The 25,507-nt window shown below is 39.6% G+C and overlaps 1 protein-coding gene across 2 annotated transcripts in view; it reads left to right on the top strand.

Annotated features, from left to right (window-relative positions):
• Nucleotides 1–25,507, top strand: part of LOC124605380 (fatty acid hydroxylase domain-containing protein 2) — a 210,669-nt gene that overhangs the window by 98,267 nt on the left and 86,895 nt on the right. For both annotated transcript variants that reach the window (XM_047137019.1, XM_047137020.1), the window contains exons 2-3: nt 764–938; nt 16,395–16,498. In XM_047137019.1, the coding sequence (XP_046992975.1) occupies nt 764–938; nt 16,395–16,498 (279 nt within the window). The remainder of the gene's footprint in view (nt 1–763; nt 939–16,394; nt 16,499–25,507) is intronic.

Raw genomic sequence — 25,507 nt, 5'->3', positions numbered from 1 at the left:
TAATTTTTCAAGTTGTAGATGTCTACTTGGTATCCTTATACCCCATTTTCTGTGACTACTAGAATGTTTTTCTTATGTTCCTTCAATAAAACTTTTAATTCATATGTGTTGTTGTTTGTGTACTGAACATTCTGGTGAAATATTCTAACTGTTGCCTTTAATTTTAATGATTCTCTTCCTGAGCTCCCCAAGCTTCTTTTGCACAGCACTGATTTTCTTTAGGTTGTGGCACTAAAACTGACCAATTTCTTAGCATTCAGTTTAAATTCTTGGCAATATTTTTACATCATTAACCAAGAGGAGTACTTTCACTTACGTATTTTCCTGATGTCTTCCTCTACTTGTAAGATACAATAAAACATCCTTGCTCCTCGTAGATTAAGTTAGCTGTTTTATATAATTTTATTACTATAGCTTATTCTCTGCCACATTTTTGTGTTTTAATGTTTATGACTTGGCCTGTATCATTTGTACATTGTACCGCATAATATTCTCAGGGCTAAAGTAAATGAATAAATGTCTGTCAACCAGAATTAGAGTTTTTTCTCCTGAAGGTTAGTACTCACCAACCATTATGTCTCCTTATAATGTTTGTATTCTTATTGAGTATTGAAAGCACTAAAATGTCAGGATTAAGAAAAACGATGATGCTATAATACAGAATATTTGTCGTTTTCTCTGCTAGTCATGTTTAAATAGGAAAAACTAACAAATGTATGGTTCATTTATATTCCCGTTTGTTAACTTTTTGTCCCATTTTTAGGTCACAATATGACTGAATTCCAGCCTCCATCACTACTGAACAGCAAGAAGGATATTACTAATGGAGTGGTTGTGTCAAGCCAACAGCCAACTCTTCTATCATCACTGAGGAGTGTACTTTTTGTCATTAGTTCTGCTCTCATCGGTTTTGCCGCTTTTAGAAACACTCTAACATGGTAATACTCTTTTTCTTCCATTATGTCACTTGAGAGTGAAATAACTATAAGACATTAATGCTCTTACTTGTACATGCTTTTGTTTGTGTAACACAGATAATTACACTGCTTAGGACTGGTGGCTAATAACCAAGCTGGTGTTTTGTTATACAGAGCTTATGTAACATAATTTGTTTTGAGAATGAAGCTGTTAATTATAAACAAAATACATAGAATTTTAGCAATTAACTACTTCTTATTTGCTTTGCTAAGTACTTCTGAAGATTAGACAGATTTTGTTAGTGATACAGCAAAAAACTGCTTAACTAGTAGAAAAAAAGCGACAAGAGGAGTTTGACATCAGATGAAACAAGTTAGTTAGTTATATCTAAAAACAAAGATGATGTGACTTACCAAATGAAAGTGCTGGCAGGTCGACAGACACACAAACAAACACAAACATACACACAAAATTCAAGCTTTTGCAACCCACGGTTGCTTCATCAGGAAAGATGAAAGGATGTGGGTTTTAAGGCAGAGGGTAAGGAGTCATTCCAATCCCGGGAGCGGAAAGTCTTACCTTAGGGGGAAAAAAGGACAGGTATACACTCACACAGACACACACATCCATCCACACATATACAGACACAAGCAGACATACTTAAAGACAAAGAGTTTGGGCAGAGATATCAGTCGAGGCGGAAGTGCAGAGGCAAATATGTTGTTGAATGACAGGTACGAGTGGCGGCAACTTGAAATTAGCGGAGATTGAGGCCTGGCGGATAACGAGAAGAGAGGATATACTGAAGGGCAAGTTCCCATCTCTGGAGTTCTGACAGGTTGGTGTTAGTGGGAAGTATCCAGATAACCTGGACGGTGTAACACTGTGCCAAGATGTGCTGGCCGTGCACCAAGGCATGTTTAGCCACAGGGTGATCCTCATTACCAACAAACACTGTCTGCCTGTGTCCATTCACGCGAATGGACAGTTTGTTGCTGGTCATACCCACATAGAATGCATCACAGTGTAGGCAGGTCAGTTGGTAAATCACGTGGGTGCTTTCACACGTGGCTCTGCCTTTGATCGTGTACACCTTCCGGGTTACAGGGCTGGAGTAGGTGGTGGTGGGAGGGTGCATGGGACAGGTTTTACACCGGGGGCGGTTACAAGGATAGGAGCCAGAGGGTAGGGAAGGTGGTTTGGGGATTTCATAGGGATGAACTAACAGGTTACGAAGGTTAGGTGGACGACGGAAAGACACTCTTGGTGGAGTTGGGAGGATTTCATGAAGGATGGATCTCATTTCAGGGCAGGATTTGAGGAAGTCGTATCCCTGCTGGAGAGCCACATTCAGAGTCTGGTCCAGTCCCGGAAAGTATCCTGTCACAAGTGGGGCACTTTTGTGGTTCTTCTGTGGGAGGTTCTGGGTTTGAGGGGATGAGGAAGTGGCTCTGGTTATTTGCTTCTGTACCAGGTCGGGAGGGTAGTTACGGGATGCGAAAGCTGTTGTCGGGTGGTTGGTGTAATGGTTCAGGGATTCCGGACTGGAGCAGATTCGTTTGCCACGAAGACCTAGGCTGTAGGGAAGGGACCGTTTGATGTGGAATGGGTGGCAGCTGTCATAATGCAGGTACTGTTGCTTGTTGGTGGGTTTGATGTGGACGGACGTGTGAAGCTGGCCATTGGACAGATGGAGGTCAACGTCAAGGAAAGTGGCATGGGATTTGGAGTAGGACCAGGTGAATCTGATGGAATCAAAGGAGTTGAGGTTGGAGAGGAAATTCTGGAGTTGTTCTTCACTGTGAGTCCAGATCATGAAGATGTCATCAATAAATCTGTACCAAACTTTGGGTTGGCAGGCCTGGGTAACCAAGAACGCTTCCTCTAAGCGACGCATGAATAGGTTGGCGTACGAGGGGGCCATCCTGGTACCCATGGCTGTTCCCTTTAATTGTTGGTATGTCTGGCCTTCAAAATTGAAGAAGTTGTGGGTCAGGATGAAGCTGGCTGAGGTAATGAGGAAAGAGATTTTAGGTAGGGTGACAGGTGATCGGCGTGAAAGGAAGTGCTCCATCGCAGCGAGGCCCTGGACGTGTGGAATATGTGTGTATAAGGAAGTGGCATCAATGGTTACAAGGATGGTTTCCGGGGGTAACACATTGGGTAAGGATTCCAGGCGTTCGAGAAAGTGGTTGGTGTCTTTGATGAAGGATGGGAGACTGCATGTAATGGGTTGAAGGTGTTGATGTACGTAGGCAGAGATACGCTCTGTGGGGGCTTGGTAACCAGCTACAATGGGGCGGCCGGGATGGTTGGGTTTATGAATTTTGGGAAGATGGTAGGGGTGCGGGGTGTCGGTGGGGTCGGGAGGTTGATGGAGTCAGGTGAAAGGTTTTGTAGGGGGCCTAAGGTTCTGAGGATTCCTTGAAGCTCCGCCTGGACATCAGGAATGGGATTACTTTGGTAAACTTTGTATGTGGTGTTGTCTGAAAGCTGACGCAGTCCCTCAGCAACATACTCCCGACGATAAAGTACCACGGTCGTGGAACCCTTGTCCGCCGGAAGAATGACGATGGATCGGTCAGCCTTCAGATCACGGATAGCTTGGGCTTCAGCAGTGGTGATGTTGGGAGTAGGATTAAGGTTTTTTTAAGAAGGATTGAGAGGCAAGGCTGGAAGTCAGAAATTCCTGGAAGGTTTGGAGAGGGTGATTTTGAGGAAGAGGAGGTGGGTCCCGCTGTAACGTGGGACGGAACTGTTCCAGGCAGGGTTCAATTTGGATAGTGTCTTGGGGAGTTGGATCATTAGGAGTAGGATTAGGATCATTTTTCTTTGTGGCAAAGTGATATTTCCAGCGGAGAGTACGAGTGTAGGACAGTAAATCTTTGACGAGGGCTGTTTGGTTGAATCTGGGAGTGGGGCTGAAGGTGAGGCCTTTGGATAGGACAGAGGTTTCGGATTGGGAGAGAGGTTTGGAGGAAAGGTTAACTACTGAATTAGGGTGTTGTGGTTCCAGATTGCGTTGATTGGAATTTTGAGGTTTTGGAGGGAGTGGAGCTGGAAGTGGGAGATTGAATAGATGGGAAAGACTGGGTTTGTGCGCAATGAGAAGAGGTTGAGGTTTACTGGAAAGGTTGTGACGGGTGAGTGAGTTGCCTTTCCGGAGGTGGGAAACCAGGAGATTGGATAGTTTTTTGAGGTGGAGGGTGGCATGCTGTTCTAATTTGCGGTTGGCCTGTACGAGGATGCTCTGAACAGCCGGTGTGGATGTGGGAGAGGAAAGATTGAGGACTTTTATTAAGGATAGGAGTTGACGGGTGTGTTCGTTGGCTGAGTTGATGTGTAGGTGAAGGATTAGGTGTTATAGTTACTTATATTACAATACAGAGTTAAAGATTAATATTTCTACTTTTTACCCCATTCCCTTAAATGGCATAAAATGCAGACATTATATTTATAGTTTTATTTATTCCTATTTAAGAATTCATCTATGGTATAGAAGGAGTTGTCAAGGAGATATGATTTCAATTTATTTTTGAAGCCATTACTGCTGTCTGTCAGACACCTTATTTCATCTGTAATATGTCGAAAATTTTTATAGCAGCATATTTTACCCCATTCTGTGCCAAAGGTAGGTTGAGCAAAGGATAGTGTAAGCCTTTATTTTTCTGCTGTTATAATCATGAATATCACTGTTGTTTTTAAACTGGTCCATGTTGTTGAGAACAAATTTCATTAGTGAGTAGATGTATTGTGAGGCTGTTGTAAGAATTCCCAATCTTTTAAAAGTTGCCTACAAGATGTGCAACTATGAACCCTACACATTATTCTAACCACATTCTTTTGAGCAGTGAATACTTTTTGTCTAAATGTTGAGTTACCCCAAAATATTATTCCGTATGACATCGGAGAGTGAAAGTATGCGAAGTATGTTAGCTTCCTAATTTCTATGTCCTCAAAATTGGCAATTATTTGATTGCAGAAGTTGCTGTTAACCTAGTCGCTTTAAGAGATCCAAGACATGAATTTTCCAATTAAGATTCTCATCTACACGTACACCCGAACACTTAGTATGCTCTACCCTGTCTACTGACTTCTGTTAATGTGTTTTGTTTATTGAAGGAACTGTACTTTTTGCAGCGAATAATTGGATTTACTGTGTTTTTTCAAAGTTTAGAGCAAGTGCATTTGCAAAGAACCAATTAATGACTTTTCCAAAGACCTTATTTCTATCATTTTCAATTGGACTTTCTTTTACTGGATTAATAATGATGCTTGTATCATCAGCAAACAGTGTCAGTTCAGCTTCCTGTTTCAATAGGAAGGGAGGTCGTTCACATATATCAAGAACAGAGGGGGACCCATGATTGAATCCTGTGGAACACCTAAAGTAATTTCACCCCAGTTAGATGAAGTGGCAAACTTATTTAAATCACTTGACCCATATAAGGAAACTTTTTGCTTCCTGTTCTATGAGCAGGACTTAAACCACTCATATGCTATTCCATTTATACCATAGATTTGTAATTTCTATAACATAATGTCATGGTTCACACAATCAAATGCTTTGGACAAGTCACAGAAAATTGCTATTAGTGACATTTTACTATTTAAAGACTCTATTAAGTGGTCAGTGAAATTGTATATTGCTGTCTCAGTGGAACAGCATTTTTGAAATCCAAACTGTGATTTACTAAGTATCCCATTACTGTTGAGATGGCTAACCACTCTTGAGTACATTACTTTCTCGAAGATTTTTGAGAATGCTGTAAGCAAGGATACTGGCAGATAATTATTGACACCTGTGGTGTCCCCCTTTCTGTAGAGAGGCCTGACAATGACATATTTTAACCTGTCTGGGAAAATACCTTGAGTTAGTGATGCATTACATATGTGGCTCAGAACATCAGCTGTAATTGCTCCACATTGTTTTAATATCGTATTAGAGATGTCATCTACTCCAACAGAACATTTATTTTTCAGAGATTTAATAATTTTACTTATTTCACAAGAGGTCATTAGGTGAAACTTAATCTGACTAAATTTTTTCAAAACAGACTCTTCCATGTACTGCCTAGCTTCTTCTTTTGAACTGTTCTCACCAATTTTTTCTCCTACACTTAAGAAATGATAGTTAAATACATTAGCTACATGTGTACTGTTGGTTAGGATGGTCTCGTTCTCTTTAACAGTAATGCTACATAGCACAGTGACTACTTTTCCTGTCTCCCTTCTAACAACATTCCATATTGATTTTATTTTATTGCCAGAGTTGTTAATTTCTTCTCTAACATACATATTTCTTGATTTCCTTACAACTTTTCTCAGTATGTTACAATAACTTTTATAGTGTGAAACTACTTCTGGATCTTTACTAGTTCTTGCTGTCTCGTACAGTTTTCTTTTTCTTTCTGAAGACACTTTAATACCTGTAGTAATCCAAGGTTTCTTTGAAAAGTGTGTGGTGTTATACTTAGTAATTTTCTTTGGGAAACAATGTTCAAAGACGGATATAAATTTATCAGCAAATATTTTGCACTTATCATTAGCATTTCGCTCATTTGTACATCTCCCCAATTAACATTTATTGAGCTTTCTCTGAAGTGCTGTATAGATACCGGGTTGAGCGACCTCACACTTTTACTTAATGGTTTCCGAACTGTACACCCTGTTAGGTTTTGTAAGTAAATCAGTTGTGCATCATGGTCTGACAATCCATTTACCACAGGGAAAGCATGTGTTTGTTTTACATCCTCTTTCTGTACTAATACATTATCTATTAGCGTGCTACTGTCCTGAGCTATACATGTTATATGTTGTTAAAGCACTTCTAGTTCACTTTTCCTATCAGAATTACTTAGAACGTTTATATTGACATCACCACAGATTAATAACTTCTTTTTGTCTAACAGACAGCATAATAGGGAGTCACTTTTTTATGAACAGCTCCCAGTCTCCTAATGGGGACCTGTACACGGTTGCTAATATCAATACTACATTATCTAGCTGAAGTTCACATGCACAAACCTCAGTGATGATCAATGCAAAATTTGCTTACTTCTACAGTTTTGGATTTATACCCTTGTTTTATGAAAATGGCAACTCCTCCTTTATCCATCCTAGATCTAAAAGTGTAAGATGCTAAATTATACCCACTTATACTGAAACTATCCATTCCCACAGTTACATGGTGTTCGGACAGACGGATTATATCAATCTCACTCTTATTTATGAGATCATCTAAACACACTGATGGATCATCTACTTTATTTTTTATTCCCCTGATATTTTGATGAAGTATGTTGATACTGCCATTAGCTTTACCCCAATTAACTTTATGTGAAGTTTCTTTTATTCTATTTATCTTGATTGTTATCTATCTGGACTTGGGCTTTAACCTAAAAAACCTGTCTGCCTGAACCCATTAACCACAGGGATCAGCCTTTGTGTGACTGTGGACCCCCTAACAATTTCTGCTAATAGAGAAGCTAACTTACTTTTCCTCTTTCTATTCAGGTGCAGGTCATCTGTAGTGTATCCCCACTTACCACTAGCATTTACTGGAACAACACTTATGTAAAATTTGGCCGGTGTCTGGAGCATCCTGTTCAGCTCAGTGTTAACATGCCTTACAGCAGTGTTTACCCAGGGCTGACCATGGCACTGAAAGACCTCCACAAACCCCACATTTGTGTGCTCAGTTTCTGCTCCTATTTTATCCAGGTCACTCCTAATACTGTATCTTGGACTCATAGCCAGGCTGTTTCCTGCTCCTCCAACTATAATTACCTGATCTTCTTTCTCAAAGTCCCTGCATAGCTGACCTAAGTTTTCTGTCAGCTGGCTAAGGCTAGCACTTGGTTTCACTAAACTTGTGACCTGGTACCCTGCACCTAATTTCTCCTGAAGCTGCTGGCCCACATCCCTCCCATGACTGCTGCCTATAAGCAGAATCCTTTTTTCTTATTCTTGTTTGATCCCAACCTGTCTTTTTTTTCTTTAAGCTAATATTATGCTTCAACCTACTTTCAACTGCATCTGGAAGAGGCCCTTCCTCCGCTTTAGATAGCAAGCCAAACTGATTTACTAATTGAATTTCTGGAGTTTTTCAACTGTTTCCCTTTTTTGCCCTTTGCGTGCTACCTATTCCCAGTCTCTTTTTCCTCCCTTAACCTACATAATTCCAAGTTCGCATTTTCTAATTCAGCCTTAAGGGCACAAATTTTTGCCTGCTGTTCAGAAATTTTTCTCTCCTTTCTACATAACCTACACTGCCATGGAAGATCCTCATTTTCTACCCTCGTTTCCTCGCCGCTACATTCACCCCAATGAAACCATAGCTTACAGTCTACACAGAATACCCCCTCTTTCAAAATTCTACGGCAGCCACCACATTGGTCACACATGGTTTGATAGACAAACTTAACACAAAAGCAGAGAATAAGTTGGCACAAAACCACAGTAGTTTCGTAACCTGTAGCCCACTAATCCGTAAATAAACACTAATGTAAACAAACTTTTAAACTAACTTCCGAAAGTTTTAACTACCTGAACTCTGTATGACCGGCACGAATTAATTTGACTTTGAAGCGAGAACTCTAGTCAAAAAGGAAAATCTACACTAGCATGAAATTTACACCTAAAAAACGTAAACAAAACTAGTGACTACTGGCATTTTACGAAATACTTCCTTTTCGATCTAAATAAGGTCAGAAAAGCCTAGAGAAGTAGTATATACACTAGTCAAAAATGTAATATTAACTAGATTAGCTCTTATTTCAATATTAATCACTTAACTTAGCGAGAGTTCTATGTACGCGAGTCTGCCTAGCTCCAGAGATGATGCTAGCACCTAACCAGTCTCTAATATCATCTTTCTTCCCTCTGTGTTTATGAACTGTAATAGTATATGTGATGTATCATGGCAGCCTGTGACCACTGGAGACAGTACCATAGATTACTCCAGGGTAGTATTTGCATAGTAAATACATGTGATACTAACCCACATCAATCCATTGTATGATAGAGGTTTAAACCTTTGAAACACATTGTGGTAATAAACAAACAGTGGCAGGTAAAAGTAAACTTGTTGTTTCATTTGATATCAATAACATTTATGGTAAAGGGTAACCAAAAGTGTTAATACGAGGGTTGGAACTTAAATAGTGGCAAATATTTATTCACAACCAATACAAAAGAGTTACACGTTTGCACCTGTTACTGTCCTTCAAAGTGGTCACCAGCGTTGTGTAGAACCCGTTGCCAGTGATGTGGAAGATGTAGTATACCATTAGCAGAGCCTGTTCTGTAGATAGTGCGAATGGAGCGGTCTACTGCCTGTTGAATCGCTGGAACAGTTCTGAAGCGAATGCCACGAAGTGGTTCCTTCACATTCGGAATCGAATCAAAGTCACAAGGACTTAAGTCCAGGGAGATAGCTGTGATGTATAGTGTGCAATCAAATATTTTGTGCTGCCAGTGTTACCACACTGGTGACTCTAATGCAATACCGTGGTAACACTGAAAATATTTCATTGCACAACATACATCACAGCTCTCGCTCGTGGAAAATTAAGGAGAAAAGAAGGAGAAGGTGGGAAACGATGTGGAACGCGTGTTCCAGTGAAGCAACATGAAAAAGCAAAGGGGCAAATTTTTGGTGACACAAACCATTTGTTAAGGTAGACTGTACACAGTTGTGCGACTTGCACAGTGACGGTTCTTAGTTTATCAGAGGTAGTGCAGGAACACACACACATTTAAAGTTCACATCCGTGGGAGCCTTCACTAAGGTTCACAAAAAGTTTGAAAGCTCAATGTAAACATTAAAAGTTCATATCTAGCAGAGGCCATGGATAATGGTGAATAAAAGTAAAGGGGGACACTGTGGTGAGGCACCGTCATGCGCGAAGTGGAAGATGCAAAGTTGTGTGCTAATTGAACGGGATAGTCCACATGGGCACTCAGTGCTGGCATAAAGCAGTACAACGTATGGGGCATTTACATGTGTCACTGCAAATGGAATTTACAGCCTCCAGAAGCAGAAGGTGGCTTTTCGAAATGTCTCAGGAAAATTAAAGGGAAAACCTCTTGTGAACCACAACCCTCTAGGTCGCAACTGGCCCTGCTTATAAAGCATGATACTTCCAAGCTATTTACCCAAAGCAATGCTCAAGGATGACTCACCCAATTTGGCCTTGAGTTGTCATCATGTGGCATTCCTCAGGTCCTTGTTGAAAGCACTGTTTCATAAATGGAAGCATTGGTTCACAAATGGTAACACTGGTACACAACAAAAGGAGGAGCATTTGCCCAGATGCTGCATCAACCATTCATCACTTGCGCATGCCGAAGGGTGCTTGCCTTGCATATGGATAGGAATTCTGGCAGAAGCGCCTACAGGGAGATTGGGGGTGGGGGGGACAATCCAGGTGGTAAGTGTCCATTATGAAATGGGTATATGGAGGATGTATGTTGTCTGCTAGGGCAGACTGTGGGTCTCGCAAAATTTTATAGTTTAGGAAGCGCCACGGTATAATGTAAAACAAAGAAACAGTGGCAAATAAACCCAAAATTTCGAGATGCTGCAAGCTTCGGATTAACTAAATTTTAGCAAGTGAATTTGAGCAGAGGAGCAGTAGAAACAACTAAAAAAAATTGTGAAGCAACTGAGGAATGGAGGGAGGAAATGTAACCACACTCCAAATGATGAGAACCCAAACAGCTTGGAAACAAAATAAGCATGAAATATAGATCAACAGAAACTCATAGAAAAATTGAAAAATCATAAAAAGAATGAGCAGGATGTAACAAAATTGTACAGGACACATCACAAACTGTTGTGAGATGAGCAGAAGTACTCTATCAGTATGTGAAGGATTGTTGTTTCCTAATTTGGTATTGATCCTTGTGAAAATCCCTGTTTTTTGTCTAATTTGTACTGCTACCCTCACTTGCTTTCAATCATATGTAAGTGTATAGAATGTTCTGTACTTCAGTACTTGGCTTATACATTTACATCGGCACACATACTCTGGAAACCACTGTGAAACGCGTGGCGGCAGGAACTTTCCGTTACACCATGTAGTAGTGTTACTTACCTTTCCACGATAGGAGTGTAGGAAGAATGACAGCTAAAATGCAGCCACTGTTGGTATGTTATTTTGGAGACTAGTATATTCCAGAATTTGTCACTTAATATTTGTTCTTGAAACTTTGTAATTAGGCTTTTGTGAAATTGTTGGTTCCTATCTTAAAGGGTTTGCCAGTTCAGGTTCTTCAGCATTACTGAGATGCTCTGTTGTGAGTCAGGCAGACCTGTGACCATACATGCTACTCCTCTTTGTATGCGTTCAGTATCTCTTGTTAGACCTGTTTGTTGTGGTTCCCACGCACTTGAACAGTATCCTAGAATGGGTCACAAAGTATAAGTATTTTGTAAGTTATTTGCTGTGTAGTCTATATTTTCCCAGTTCCTACCAATGAACTCAGTCTATACCTTCTTTACCATTTCATATCTCCACAGATTGTTACATGAAAGTATTTATTGTGGTCATAGGACACTATGCTTTTGCATTTTGTGAAGTGCACAATATTACATTTCAAAACATTTAAAGCTTGCTGCTAGTCATTACACCACTTTAAAATCTCATCGAGATCTGTCGGAATAATTGTACAGCTTTTTTGCAGATATTACTTTATTATCTGCAAAAAGTCTGAGGTTAGTATTAACATTGTCTGCATAGTCAACTAATACGCAATGTGAACAGCAATGTTCCCAACACACTTCTCTGGGGCACACCTGAAAGTATTTCTACATTTATTAAAAAACTAAAAACCCGCCTCGATTGCGGAAAAAGCACCTAGTGTTATGTGTGAACCCAGGTTTCGGTGTAGATAACTACACCTTCTTCAGAACAACAATAAAACCCACAAGTGCCTTAGAAGACCTTTGTCAGTGATTAAAAGAACACCATAGCTATACATTTATAAATGAAAAAGAAAAGGAAAACACAAACAGTATATATGTACAAAGTCAAAACCACTACTTAACTTAATGGTGTACGCTCCACCTCGCATTGGCTTATATTCGATAGGCCATGACCCGCCATAAAGTTTATGGCGGGTCATGGCCCATCAAACATAGGCTGGTGTGAGGTGGAGCGTACACCATTAAGTTAAGTAGTGGTTTTGACTTTGTACATATATACTGTTTGTTTTTCCCTTTTTTATTATTTAATGTATAGCTATGGTGTTCTTTTAATCACTGACAAAGGTCTTCTTAGGCACTTGTGCATTTTATTGTTGTTCTGAAGGAGGTGTAGTTATCTACGCTGAAACCTGGGTTAACACTTAGCACTAGGCGCTTTTTTCGCAATCAAGGCGGGTTTTTAGTTTTTTAATATATTAACCAACGATTGTTGATGTGCTGCGATGTTGAAGGTTCTTAATTTCTACATTTGTTGATGACTTTCCTCCCTCCCAAGAAATCCTCAATCTAGCCACAAATTTGCTTTGTACCCCATTAAATCATACTTCCATTAATAAATGTAGGTGTTGTACTGAGCCATATGCATTTCTGAATTCAAGAAACAGACTGTATCTACCAGACTCCCTTTATCCATGGTCTTCAGGATTTCATGTGAGAAAAACAAGGATTGAGTTTCACAGGACCAAATCTTCTGAAATCCATGCTCATTGGCATTTAGTCATTCTGCTTGAGATACCCCACTGTGTTTGAGCTCAGAATATGTTTCTACAACAGATGGATGTCAATGAAAGTGGATGATAATTTTGTAGATCACTTCTGTTTTCTTGTAGACAGGTGTGATCTGCCCTTTTTTCCCGTCATTGGGCACAATCTTTTGTTGAAAGGATCTGTGGTATATTATAGTTAAAGTGGAACTTCCTCAGCTACAAATTGTGTATAAAATCTGACAGGGATCCCATCAGGGCCTGCAGCCTTGTAAGTTTTATTGATTTTAGTTATTTCTCAACACCACTGACACTAATATTTGTATTTACTTTATTTTGTTTGTGATCCTTCTAAACAAACCAACAAATGTTACAAAAAGACAGAAGTAATACTAGATTAGTGGTAAGCTGATAGAAGATCACACCAGTTAGCAGTCATTCCGAGTGAAAAATAAAAAGGAAACTATTATCTTCACAATTGTTCAGTCTCACATTATATTACATGACACACAAATTTTATAGTTCTAGGAGGTTTTTTCACTGTGACTAACTGTAAAATGACCCATCCAAAAGAAATTGCCTCAGAGGCTGCCTAAATTTGGACTTGTTAACAAACTCACATTTAATATCTGAAGGGAGAACGTTGTGAACTTTTGTGCCAGTGTATTGTACACCCTTCTGCACCATCATCAGATGTTTACAATCGCTAGAAATTATGCTGCCTCCTTCTATTGTGTTCATGATATTCACTATTTCTTTTCTACAACTTGGTATTTTTTATTAATGAAACACGCAAATGAAAATATAAATTAGAAATTATTAGTGAGAATTTTTAGTTTCTGGAAAAAGTTTCTATAACTGCATCTACAGTCTTACTCTACTCATTATTCTTAAAACATGTTTTGGGCCAAGAATATTTTCTTTGCTAGTGATTGATTTCTCCAAAATATAATTCTTTATGTTATTAGAGAATGTTTAAGTTGTCACTATCAGATATAATTTGTAAGGCAAAAATCGATGAGCTGAATCTCTTACGAAGGTTTATTATATGATGAGAACTATTACCTGTGCAGTCAGTCATAACACTAAAGAACTTAGCTTCAATTCCTTCTACAGCCTGTGTGGAAAACTTAGCAGTTAGCTTTACCTCAGTTTTGGCAGCTGTAATGAACTGAATATAGTTAGTTTTTATTAAAGTTTATTGAGAGCCCATTGACACTAAACCATTTTACTAAATCGATGTGAATATTGCTGATATATCCATGAAGATTTTTGCACACATTACTGTCAATTGTGATGTAGGTGTCATCTGCAAAAATAGTAAAATTTCACTGTAGCTCTTTACATTGTGGTAAGTCATTTATAATTATAAGGAACAGTAAAGGACTAAGAAGGGGTCCTTGTGGCACTCTATATTTGGTGCTTCTGCATTCTATTGAAGCCAGACCACCATAAAAATTATCTGTACTGTCTAATACCACTTTCTGCTTCCTATCTTTGAGGTATGATAGTAGCAACCTATTTCATACACCACTTACTCCTAAAAGGTTTGCTTTCAGTAGTAGTATTTGTTGGTTCACAGTGTCAAAGACTTTTGATGAATCACAAAATAATCCTGTTGTCACCATTTTGTCATTTAGAGACTCCACAACTTTATTTATAAAAGCATAGATTGCTTGTTCAGTTGACAGACCCTTTTGGAAACCAGACTGCTGGGAATAATAAATCTATCTAGATAATCGAAAATTATTGTATACATGAATCTTTCTAGTATGCCTGAAAAAGCAGTAGAGAGATATATTGTCCTATAATTTTTCCGTTTCTTCATCATCTTGAAGAGGAATTTCACAACAACATTCTTGAGAGGTATACTGTCATGCAGAGTGAGGAGTTAACCATCAAGGTCAGATAGCTGATTCAAAACTCAGATTTGCAGTGGTGCAAGAATTAAACTGTGGATGTATACTTAGCTTGCATGTAAAGGAACATTTGTAAATGGAGTTCTGCACTTTTACTTTTGCTTCTCTACCCTAAATTTCAGTCCCTATGTTGTCCATGAGTGTCTGAACACTAGCTTTAATGCCATTGACAACCTTTATATTTGACAAGTATTTCTTTGGTCTTTGAGAGAGGTCGCTCAATAAGATTCTACTACAGAAATCATTAAAGATTTTGTACAATACCTATCTTACAGCCAAACATTTTTCATTTAGCATGTCTATCTACAGTTGTATCCTTTGTTTTACACTTATTGTGCTGTACTCATGGTTCCTACAGAAGTTTCTTTACATAGACTTTATACTATGGAGGGTCCCTTACATCAAGAACTGCTCTAGTATGTACATATCTGTCCAGTGCAGGGTTAACTACTCTTCTAAACATGAGCTGCTGTTACTCTGCGTGCTCATTCCCAAAACTTTTCACATATCCTTCCAGTGTGTGGTCAGCTACTCTTCTAAGCCTGAGCCACAGTTACTCTGCATGCTCATCCCCAGAGCTAAAGGTTTCAAGTTCTTCTTTGAGATATGACATTGCGGCCTCTTTATCCAGTTTACTGAACATGTAAATCATTCTTCTTGTTTTAGTTACAGTGTGAACATTGATAATGATTGTTGTTACAACTGTCTCCTGGTCACTGATCCCAGTTTGATTGTGGACATCCTCATAGAGATCAAGTCTACTTGTTATTCTGATATCATTGGGCTTTTGAACAATTAGTTCTAAGTGTTTTCAGAGAAAGCATTTAGTATTGTTTTGCAAACTGTCATGTCCTGCACAGTGCTTACTAAACGGTAAACTGTCCTCCAGTGGTCACAGTATGATTGGATAACATACATGCTTATGAGCTAAGGTTGTCCTCAAAGTTTTTTCTTGTATCCTCTGGGGGAGGGGGATTGTCTTGGTGGTCAATATATGGATCCAGTTGTAAGATCATGTGCACCTATGGCACAGGTCTTGCCCATACAGTCTCAGACGCAGCTTCAATTTTTAACTCGGTGGGTTTGAGTTTCTTGTCTATTGTGATAAATACATCTCCTCCATGTCCCATTAGCCTGTTGCTTTGTGTTAGATTCCCTTAAAAAATCTCACTGCCATCAATTTTGGGTTTTAACCATCTATGTACCTAGTATTATGTGATCTCTAGTGCTTGTTAGGATCACTTCAAACTGTGGAACTTTGTTGTAAATGTTTAACATTTTATCACCAGAAATTTAATATTCTTAGGTATCTGTGTTACACTTGTTTCTGCTGTGCCATAAACTCCCTTACAGACTGATATGTATGTCTCTGAATTCTCAGAAAATATAAAAACAATTTCTCAAGCACCTTTATTATTTAGGAAATCTTATATGCATTGGAACACCTGGTTGTCTAAGCTCACCATCAATCTAAAGTAGCCATTAAGGCCTTCATCAACAATAGACCACACACACACACACAAACACACACACACACACACACAGTGTGGTTTCAGTTGCCTGATACTGCTGTCGTGTGTGAGAGTTGCGTTTGTCTGTTTGTTTGTGTGTGTGTGTGGGGGGGGGGGGGGGGTATTGTTGACGAAGGCCTTACTGGCCGAAAGCTTTAATTATGAGAGTCTTTTTGTTGTGCCTGTCTGCGACTCAGCATCTCCTATAGATGGCGAGTACCATCTGGTTATTTGTACCGTGAAGTGTTATACATTTTATATATTGACAGATTGTCATAGTTGTTTTTATTGAAATTAACTTTTACTGTTGTGATTTAGAATTATTTGTGTCTTTCTCATGATGGTGAAACAGGCATCTGCAGAGGTTCTGGGGAGCATCTGGTGATTTCTGGCAATCACTTTGGGATCGTCTACTAGATGTAACAGGCGAGAACCCAGCAACATTTTGGGTGTATGGTATGTTACTTAGCAAGCAAAATATCATATAAAAAAATCTTTGCAAGTATAATTCACCATTTTAATAAAAAAGTAGTTTAAATTCCAACAATGTTTTTATGTTTGATTCCAGTAACTGGTTTTGGTTTATGAGATCTCCTTCAGGCCAGAAGCTCCAGATGATATAGGGAACTAGTTCATGGAGCCACTCAGTAGTATGTACCAGTACTACACAATTGAGCAGTTGCGACAGGTTCCAGTAGTACTACCAAGTGGCTCTGTGAATTGACTCCTTATCTCATCCAATCTCTCTTGCCTGAAGATGGTCCTATGGGCTGAAGTTGGTTACCAGAATCAAAAGTAAATAAGTTATTGCAATTTGAACTTCTTTGACTAAAACTGCAAGCACAATCACTGTAGTTCCACAATAGTTGTAAAACATTATTAAGTTTATAATGTTTGTAAGGTTACACCAGTTCTCACATGGTGAATGAAATACTGAAAGGATCGCCTAAGATCAGATCTTGCATATTTAAGTCTAGGTGGCATTTTACCCCTCTCTCAGTAAAGCACTATTAATGGGAAGCAATGAAATATACCGTATTTACTCGAATCTAAGCCGCACTTTTTTTCCGGTTTTTGTAATCCAAAAAACCGCCTGCGGCTTAGAATCGAGTGCAAAGCAAGCGGAAGTTCTGAAAAATGTTGCTAGGTGCCGCCACAACTAACTTCTGCCGTCGAATATATGTAGCACTACACAGGCATCCTTTGTAGGCACAAAGATAAATACTGGCGCCAAAACCTCTGCGTCAGTAAATAAAACTTTTTAAAAAAAATTGGAAGACGAGCTTTTTTTCTCCGCCCGAGTTTGACCACTGCATTTTCATACATTATCCAACGAAGTAAATACAAATTCCGTATTGTTCATCTTCGAATGTAGCAGAATTTCAATGTACTACGAAAATCCGACTGGCAAGACTGGGATTTTTGTCAATATGGCCAACTCTACGTTCTGAATTTTTTCCTACCTGTGAGAAGAGATGGTTGCTAATAGGAACCTGATGAAATGTGAATCACATGCAGTATTCTCTTCACCATAAGAATAATACGAATATAAACATTTTGCCATGTATTCTTTCGTGTTTGCTTCTATCTCATTTAAATCCTGTCTGCCTAATAAACTACGAAACTAGAGTGAGACAACAGCAAACGCGGAAGAATATACGTACCGTGTCATGTTTATATTCGTATTACTCTTATGCCTAATAGTGATACAGTCAGAAATGAAGCACGGCAACTGACTAGATTTTTAAATCTAAGATGACTAATTTCTGTGCAGAATTTGATGTACTAAAGAAGCGGCCGCAAAGATTTTCAAACGGAGAAAAATTTTCGCCAAACTCTCGTTCAGAACATGTTCTATCATGCGCAGTCTATTATTTGGTTCTTGTTGATCATTATCAAAGAAAGCAGCAGCGTAAGTAAAAACAAATAGCAGTCTCTTGCCATTGTTTCGCTAATGAGACGATTCCTCTCTTTTTTTAATTGTAGGCGGCGGTAGCGCGCACAAAAGCAAGCCATGCCGCGAGCAGCGACAGGCCGTAAACACGCACTATCAGAATGCGATAAACAATGCATGACACAGTATAGTAATGCATTTTCAGCTTAGAGTGACTGACGTAAACACCTATAACATAGAAAACGGCACTTATCAGATCAAAGCAAAATAAGCAATCGATTCAAACCGGACGAAGCACGTGAAAAAGGAAGGGTATCCGTATAAATACGGACGGAGCGCCTGGTGCATAGCAATGGCTACCTGGTAAAGCTTAACTGCTAAGCTTACAACTCGAACCAAACTACTGTAGCTGTATCGTCATTCATTCGACCTAAATTGTGTCTCATATTACAATGGACCAACTTTGTTTCGATTTGGAGGTTCGGCCTAAAACTTTTCTCTCCCCTTGAATTTCGAGGCTCAAATTTCAGGTGCGGCTTAGATTTGGGATTTTTTTTCCCTTTATTTCGAGGCTCATTTTTCAGGTGCGGCTTAGATTCGAGTGCGGCTTAGATTCGAGTAAATACGGTAATATAAAATAACTAGAGCACCACTGGTGATGCATTACACTCTCTCTTTGTTTCTCTCTCTACCCCTGCCTCTCCATGAGACTCCTGTCAAACCTACCACCTGTACTAGCATCAACTTTTCAGTATTCAGTGTTTAAGCTGTTAGTATTCTTTTATTACTAACTTAGTATATCCTCCCTCACTCAAGAATAATTAAGAGTTCCAAATACACTGTTAATACACTGTTAGTTGGAATTACCTTAATAAATGACTGCAAAACTGGAAAAAAATTGTGATTCGGTACATATTATTGTTAGTTTAGAATAGTAAGATTGTACCACTAAATGACTAAACGCTGTGTTAATGACTGTGGTGTGCAAATTAGAATGTGAATGCATATAGCTTTGTGCACAGAGTGAGACAGTCAGTACATTGCAGTCTATCTAGTGTGTTCTGCCTGTGGCCCTCACCACATGCTCTACTTGTCTTCCTCCATGGCAACTGGCAATGTTCTACAATTTTAGTGGGTGTATTTTGTCTCATGTGGTAAATTACCCCTTGGTAATGCGCATTGACTCTTTACACACATTCATTTTGCCTCAAGATACATGAAAATTGTCTTCAGGAAATTATATCATAAGTTTCTTACTGCATTTTTTTTATCTTTTATTTAGAATGGGACATTAATACATTTATTACCTTTGTTGGGACCCTTTAATTTTGCTATGTTCTATTTGTGGATCTCTGTCTTCTGTTATCAGTTCATAGGTCCCTCCTGATGCTCAGTTACTCAAGATCTGCTGGCCATCTATAACTTGCAAGTACTTCTTGTCTGGTGGGTATGAGATTGTAGCTGTCTTTGACAGTTGCCCTTCCTCCTTCTCTCCCTCCCTCCCTTCCTTCCTTCCTTTTCAAATGATGACTTGTTTCATTCTACAGTGTTTTATCATACTATCTGTATTTGTTCCTTTTCAAAGGCCTTGGTCTTCTTTCAGTAGCCACTGCTCTTGACTTTTCACAGGACCTTTCTTTTAAGTGTTTTAGCCTTTTTTCAGCTTTAAGAAGTTTAGCAAGGATTCCATTCCATTCTGTACTTGTACCCATGTTCAGGTCTCCTACGTCCATTCTGACCTCAATCTTCAAGTTGTTTTCATTCTGTTTTTATATTCCAGTAACTGACTAGGACCTAAGGAGTTCAGGGAAATATTTCTTCAAAATCTCATTTGTTGAAAAAGGAAAGAAGTTTGGAGTTTAATGTCCCGTCCACAATGAGGTCATTAGGAATGGAGCACAAGCTCATGTTTGGGAAGGATTAAGAAGGAAACTAGCTGTGTCCATTCAAGCAAATCATCCCGGCATTTGCCTTAAACAATTCAGGAAAATAATGGGAAACCTAAATCTGGTTGGCTGGGTACTAGCCACTTTGCCATCTGACTCAATCATTTATTCATATGGTGATGGAAACTCCTTGGTGAAATGTAAATAATATAAGACCTCATTGCCCTTGGGTGAAGCTCTTGTCTTTTTTATGGAATAATTTACTTCTCTTACCAAGAAAATCTGACTGAGCTGCTTATACCATTATTTTGACTGTTTCCTCATCATTTTCTTTTGTGATTCTGACTATTTTCCTTCACTATATTTGACCAAAATTGATGTTCATTATTCATGAATGCATTGTAACCTTATATGTTTTGTCATCTGTAGCTGACATCATCTTCACATTTTTTGTTGAACCACACTCATTTTCATCTACATCTACATCTACATTGATACTCCGCAAGCCACCCAACGGTGTGTGGCGGAGGGCACTTTACGTGCCACTGTCATTACCTCCCTTTCCTGTTCCAGTCGCGTATGGTTCGCGGGAAGAACGACTGTCTGAAAGCCTCCGTGCGTGCTCTAATCTCTCTAATTTTACATTCGTGATCTCCTCGGGAGGTATAAGTAGGGGGAAGCAATATATTCGATACCTCATCCAGAAACGCACCCTCTCGAAACCTGGACAGCAAGCTACACCGCGATGCAGAGCGCCTCTCTTGCAGAGTCTGCCACTTGAGTTTATTAAACATCTCCGTAACGCTATCACGGTTACCAAATAAACCGGTGACGAAACGCGCCACTCTTCTTTGGATCTTTTCTATCTCCTCCGTCAACCCGACCTGGTACGGATCCCACACTGATGAGCAATACTCAAGTATAGGTCGAACGAGTGTTTTGTAAGCCACCTCCTTTGTTGATGGACTACATTTTCTAAGCACTCTCCCAATGAATCTCAACCTGGTACCCGCCTTACCAACAATTAATTTTATATGATCATTCCACTTCAAATCGTTCCGTACGCATACTCCCAGATATTTTACAGAAGTAACTGCTACCAGTGTTTGTTCCGCTATCATATAATCATACAATAAAGGATCCTTCTTTCTATGTATTCGCAATACATTACATTTGTCTATGTTAAGGGTCAGTTGCCACTCCCTGCACCAAGTGCCTATCCGCTGCAGATCTTCCTGTATTTCGCTACAATTTTCTAATGCAGCAACTTCTCTGTATACTACAGCATCATCCGCGAAAAGCCGCATGGAACTTCCGACACTATCTACTAAGTCATTTATATATATTGTGAAAAGCAATGGTCCCATAACACTCCCCTGTGGCACCCCAGAGGTTACTTTAACGTCTGTAGACGTCTCTCCATTGATAACAACATGCTGTGTTCTGTTTGCTAAAAACTCTTCAATCCAGCCACACAGCTGGTCTGATATTCCGTAGGCTCTTACTTTGTTTATCAGGCGACAGTGCGGAACTGTATCGAACGCCTTCCGAAAGTCAAGAAAAATAGCATCTACCTGGGAGCCTGTATCTAATATTTTCTGGGTCTCATGAACAAATAAGGCGAGTTGGGTCTCACACGATCGCTGTTTCCGGAATCCATGTTGATTCCTACATAGTAGATTCTGGGTTTCCAGAAATGACATGATACGCGAGCAAAAAACATGTTCTAAAATTCTACAAGAGATCGACGTAAGAGATATAGGTCTATAGTTTTGCGCATCTGCTCGACGACCCTTCTTGAAGACTGGGACTATCTGTGCTCTTTTCCAATCATTTGGAACCCTCCGTTCCTCTAGAGACTTGCGGTACACAGCTGTTAGAAGGGGGGCAAGTTCTTTCGCGTACTCTGTGTAGAATCGAATTGGTATCCCGTCAGGTCCAGTGGACTTTCCTCTATTGAGTGATTCCAGTTGCTTTTCTATTCCTTGGACACTTATTTCGATGTCAGCCATTTTTTCGTTTGTGCGAGGATTTAGAGAAGGAACTGCAGTGCGGTCTTCCTCTGTGATTATTTGAGAATTAACTCATGTGGTCTATGTATGATGTTATCCATTGTTATTTTCATATTTCTACTGCATTTGTGTATTATGCACCTTGTTCTTTCAGCAACTTCAGCTGTTTATTGGTGGTCCACATTAGATTTGTGTGTTATGACTGCAATACAAAGAAGCTATTTCATAACTGATTTTGGTTGCAAAACAACGATCTTCATATCTGTGAAAAGGAAAGGGGAATGGTTATCAGAAAGGGAAACATAACTAATAAGGGTGCATTGCTAACAAAAAATTGTGCCCTACCAGCATGATAGTCAGTTCCTGTGCACCACCTACACGAGTATCCAAACTCAACAGATAGTGGATGTGCAGAGATGTACAGCTATAATGTAAGTACATGAGAGGAAAGTGCAGTTAAAATTTCCAGTTAAAAGTTACAGAAAAATCCAAATGACGAAGGGTAGCATTTTAAAAATTCTAGTATAACAATCTCCTAAAAAATTGACTGAGAAGTCACACATAGGCATTTATTACATGTCATTATTGGTTTATTAGACAGTATGAAAAAAGGCAAAGAAAAATTGCTCAGGAGAAGGGAAACGTGGAAATACAGATGCCCTCTGTAGGTGGAGGAGGAACGACATTTACCCACAGGAGTTGTTAAACCCGCAAAAGTAAAACTGACTGCAGGCCCCAGGGTACATAAACATCAGTTTATTAAAATGTATATAATGAGGAAAATTATATGGGATGAAATAAAATGAGAAACTATAAATGCTCTGTTCACGAATGAGTAGATACAACATACTCACTGATGTTACTTTTCATAGATCTGAAGGTGACTCTTCAATGACTAAAATCAGTTATCTAAATGGTGTTTTATATTGCACTCAAGACTAATTAATACTGAACTGTTACTGATGACATGTCTCCTTAACTGACTATGTCAATTAGTTGGTGTACCTCTCTACAAATATAAAGTACATACAGGGTGTCCCAGCTATCTTGTCCACCCAAAATATCTCTGGAACAATAACAGCTATTGGAAAACGACTTTCACCGGTATCAACGTAGGGCTGGGGCCCATGAATGTACATATTTAGAAACATTCTAAAACGAAAGCGTATGTGTTTTTTAACACAAACTTATGTTTTTTTAAATGGACCTCCTATATTTTTTCTTCAGCAATCCATAGCATGACAAAGCACATACACAATGGCGTTGATTGCATCGCAATATTCCCATTATATCCCGAGATATTGAGACGCGAAGTTGACGCTTGAAACACCCGGCATGCGCTGCTAGCGCACGTCCTGAGGCTCAGGCGTGAACCCCCTGCTGCTGGTGGTGGTGGTTAGTGTTTAACGTCCCGTCGACAACGAGGTCATTAGAGACGGAGCGCAAGCTCGGGTTAGGGAAGGATTGGGAAGGAAATTGGCCGTGCCCTTTCAAAGGAACCATCCCGGCATTTGCCTGAAACGATTTAGGGAAATCACGGAAAACCTAAATCAGGATGGCCGGAGACGGGATTGAACCGTCGTCCTCCCGAATGCGAGTCCAGTGTGCTAACCACTGCGCCACCTCGCTCGGTGTCCCATGCTGCTGGTAATCGCGATTTGATTGACAAGTAAGTGTCCCTCTTGATAAGTATGGAAGTGTGATTACACATGTCAATCACATCGCGATTACCGGCAGCATTGGGTTCACGCCTGAGCCTCAGGACGTGCGCTAGCAGCGCATGTCGGGTGTTTCAAGCGTCAACTTCGCGTCTCAATATCTCGGGATGTAATGGGAATATTGCGATGCAATCAATGCCAATGTGTTTGTGCTTTGTCATGCTATGGATTGCTGAAGAAAAAATATAGGAGGTCCATTTAAAAAAAACATAAGTTTGTGTTAAAAAACACATATGCTTTCATTTTAGAATGTTTCCAAATATGTACATTCATGGGCCCCAGCCCTACATTGATACCGGTGAAAGTCGTTTTCCAACAGCTGTTATTGTTCCAGAGATATTTTGGGTGGACAAGATAGCTGGGACACCCTGTATACAGGGTGTTACAAAAAGGTACGGCCAAACTTTCAGGAAACATTCCTCACACACAAAGAAAGAAAAGATGTTATGTGGACAGGTGTCCGGAAACGCTTAATTTCCATGTTAGAGCTCATTTTAGTTTCGTCAGTATGTACGCTCAATGGAGCACGTTATCATGATTTCATACGGGATACTCTACCTGTGATGCTAGAACATGTGCCTTTACAAGAACGACACAACATGTGGGTCATGCACGATGGAGCTCCTGCACATTTCAGTCGAAGTGTTCGTACGGTTCTCAACAACAGATTCGGTGACCGATGGATTGGTAGAGGCGGACCAATTCCATGGCCTCCACGCTCTCCTGACCTCAACCCTCTTGACTTTCATTTATGGGAGCATTTGAAAGCTCTTGTCTACGCAACCCCGGTACCAAATGTAGAGACTCTTCGTGCTCGTATTGTGGATGGCTGTGATACAATACGCCTTCTCCAGGGCTGCATCAGCGCATCAGGGATTCCATGCGACGGAGGGTGGATGCATGTATCCTCACTAACGGAGAACATTTTGAACATTTCTTGTAACAAAGTGTTTGAAGTCGCGCTGGTACGGTTTGTTGCTGTGTGTTTCCATTCCATGATTAATGTGATTTGAAGAGAAGTAATGAGCTCTAACATGGAAAGTAAGTGTTTCCGGACACATGTCCACATAATATATTTTCTTTCTTTGTGTGTGAGGAATGTTTCCTGAAAGTTTGGCTGTACCTTTTTGTAACACCCTGTATTTGGCACTGGGTTTCCAAAATTTGATTTATTGTGGCATTTATCAGGGATATCAATTGTCCCCCATCCCTCAAAAATAGGTCATAGTGTGTTTTATATTCAAACAAGAAGTCCGAAGGACATGTATTATATTTCATAATTAGCCAAATAAAGGTATCTGTTTTGTTACAGTTTTATTCTAGGCCAGTTTTTGTTGGACATATGAAACATAATCCTGGATATGATATTGGAAAGTGCTGAGTGAAATATAAATACTGGAAAGGGTAAAAGTTATAACTCACTTCATAGTTAAGGCACTGAGTGGTTGTTGGACATGTAAACAAGATTGGACATTTTGCTGAAATTTCAGTGCCATCTTTCCAAATGAAGAAAACATATGCATGCACGCGCACACGCATGTGTGCACACACACACACACACACACACACAGAGAGAGAGAGAGAGAGAGAGAGAGAGAGAGAGAGAGAGAGAGAGAGGGGGGGGGGGGGGGGGGGAACTACATTTTCCCAGATGACTACATTGTTCTGGCACTGCAGCTCAATTACTGAGCTAGAACAGTTTGGTTGGTTAGTACAATGTAGCTATGTATTTCTATGTTTTTTTTGTGTAAATCAGCTATGAAAGAAGACATTGTCTGAAGGCTCACCAAATTTTCAGTCTTTCTTATGTGCCTTTCAGTGGTTCAGTCGCTCAGGTAAATGATAAATGGTTACCTTTACTTTTCGTTAATTGAACACAAACTTAGATCATTTTGTGAATTAGTAGATTATGTACTCACATTGAAATATATGATATAAGAGTATTTTATGTCACT

The sequence above is a fragment of the Schistocerca americana genome, chromosome 3 (assembly GCF_021461395.2).
Source record: "Schistocerca americana isolate TAMUIC-IGC-003095 chromosome 3, iqSchAmer2.1, whole genome shotgun sequence".
Taxonomy (NCBI): Eukaryota; Metazoa; Arthropoda; class Insecta; order Orthoptera; family Acrididae; genus Schistocerca; species Schistocerca americana.
This window is presented reverse-complemented; position numbering and strand designations above follow the sequence as displayed.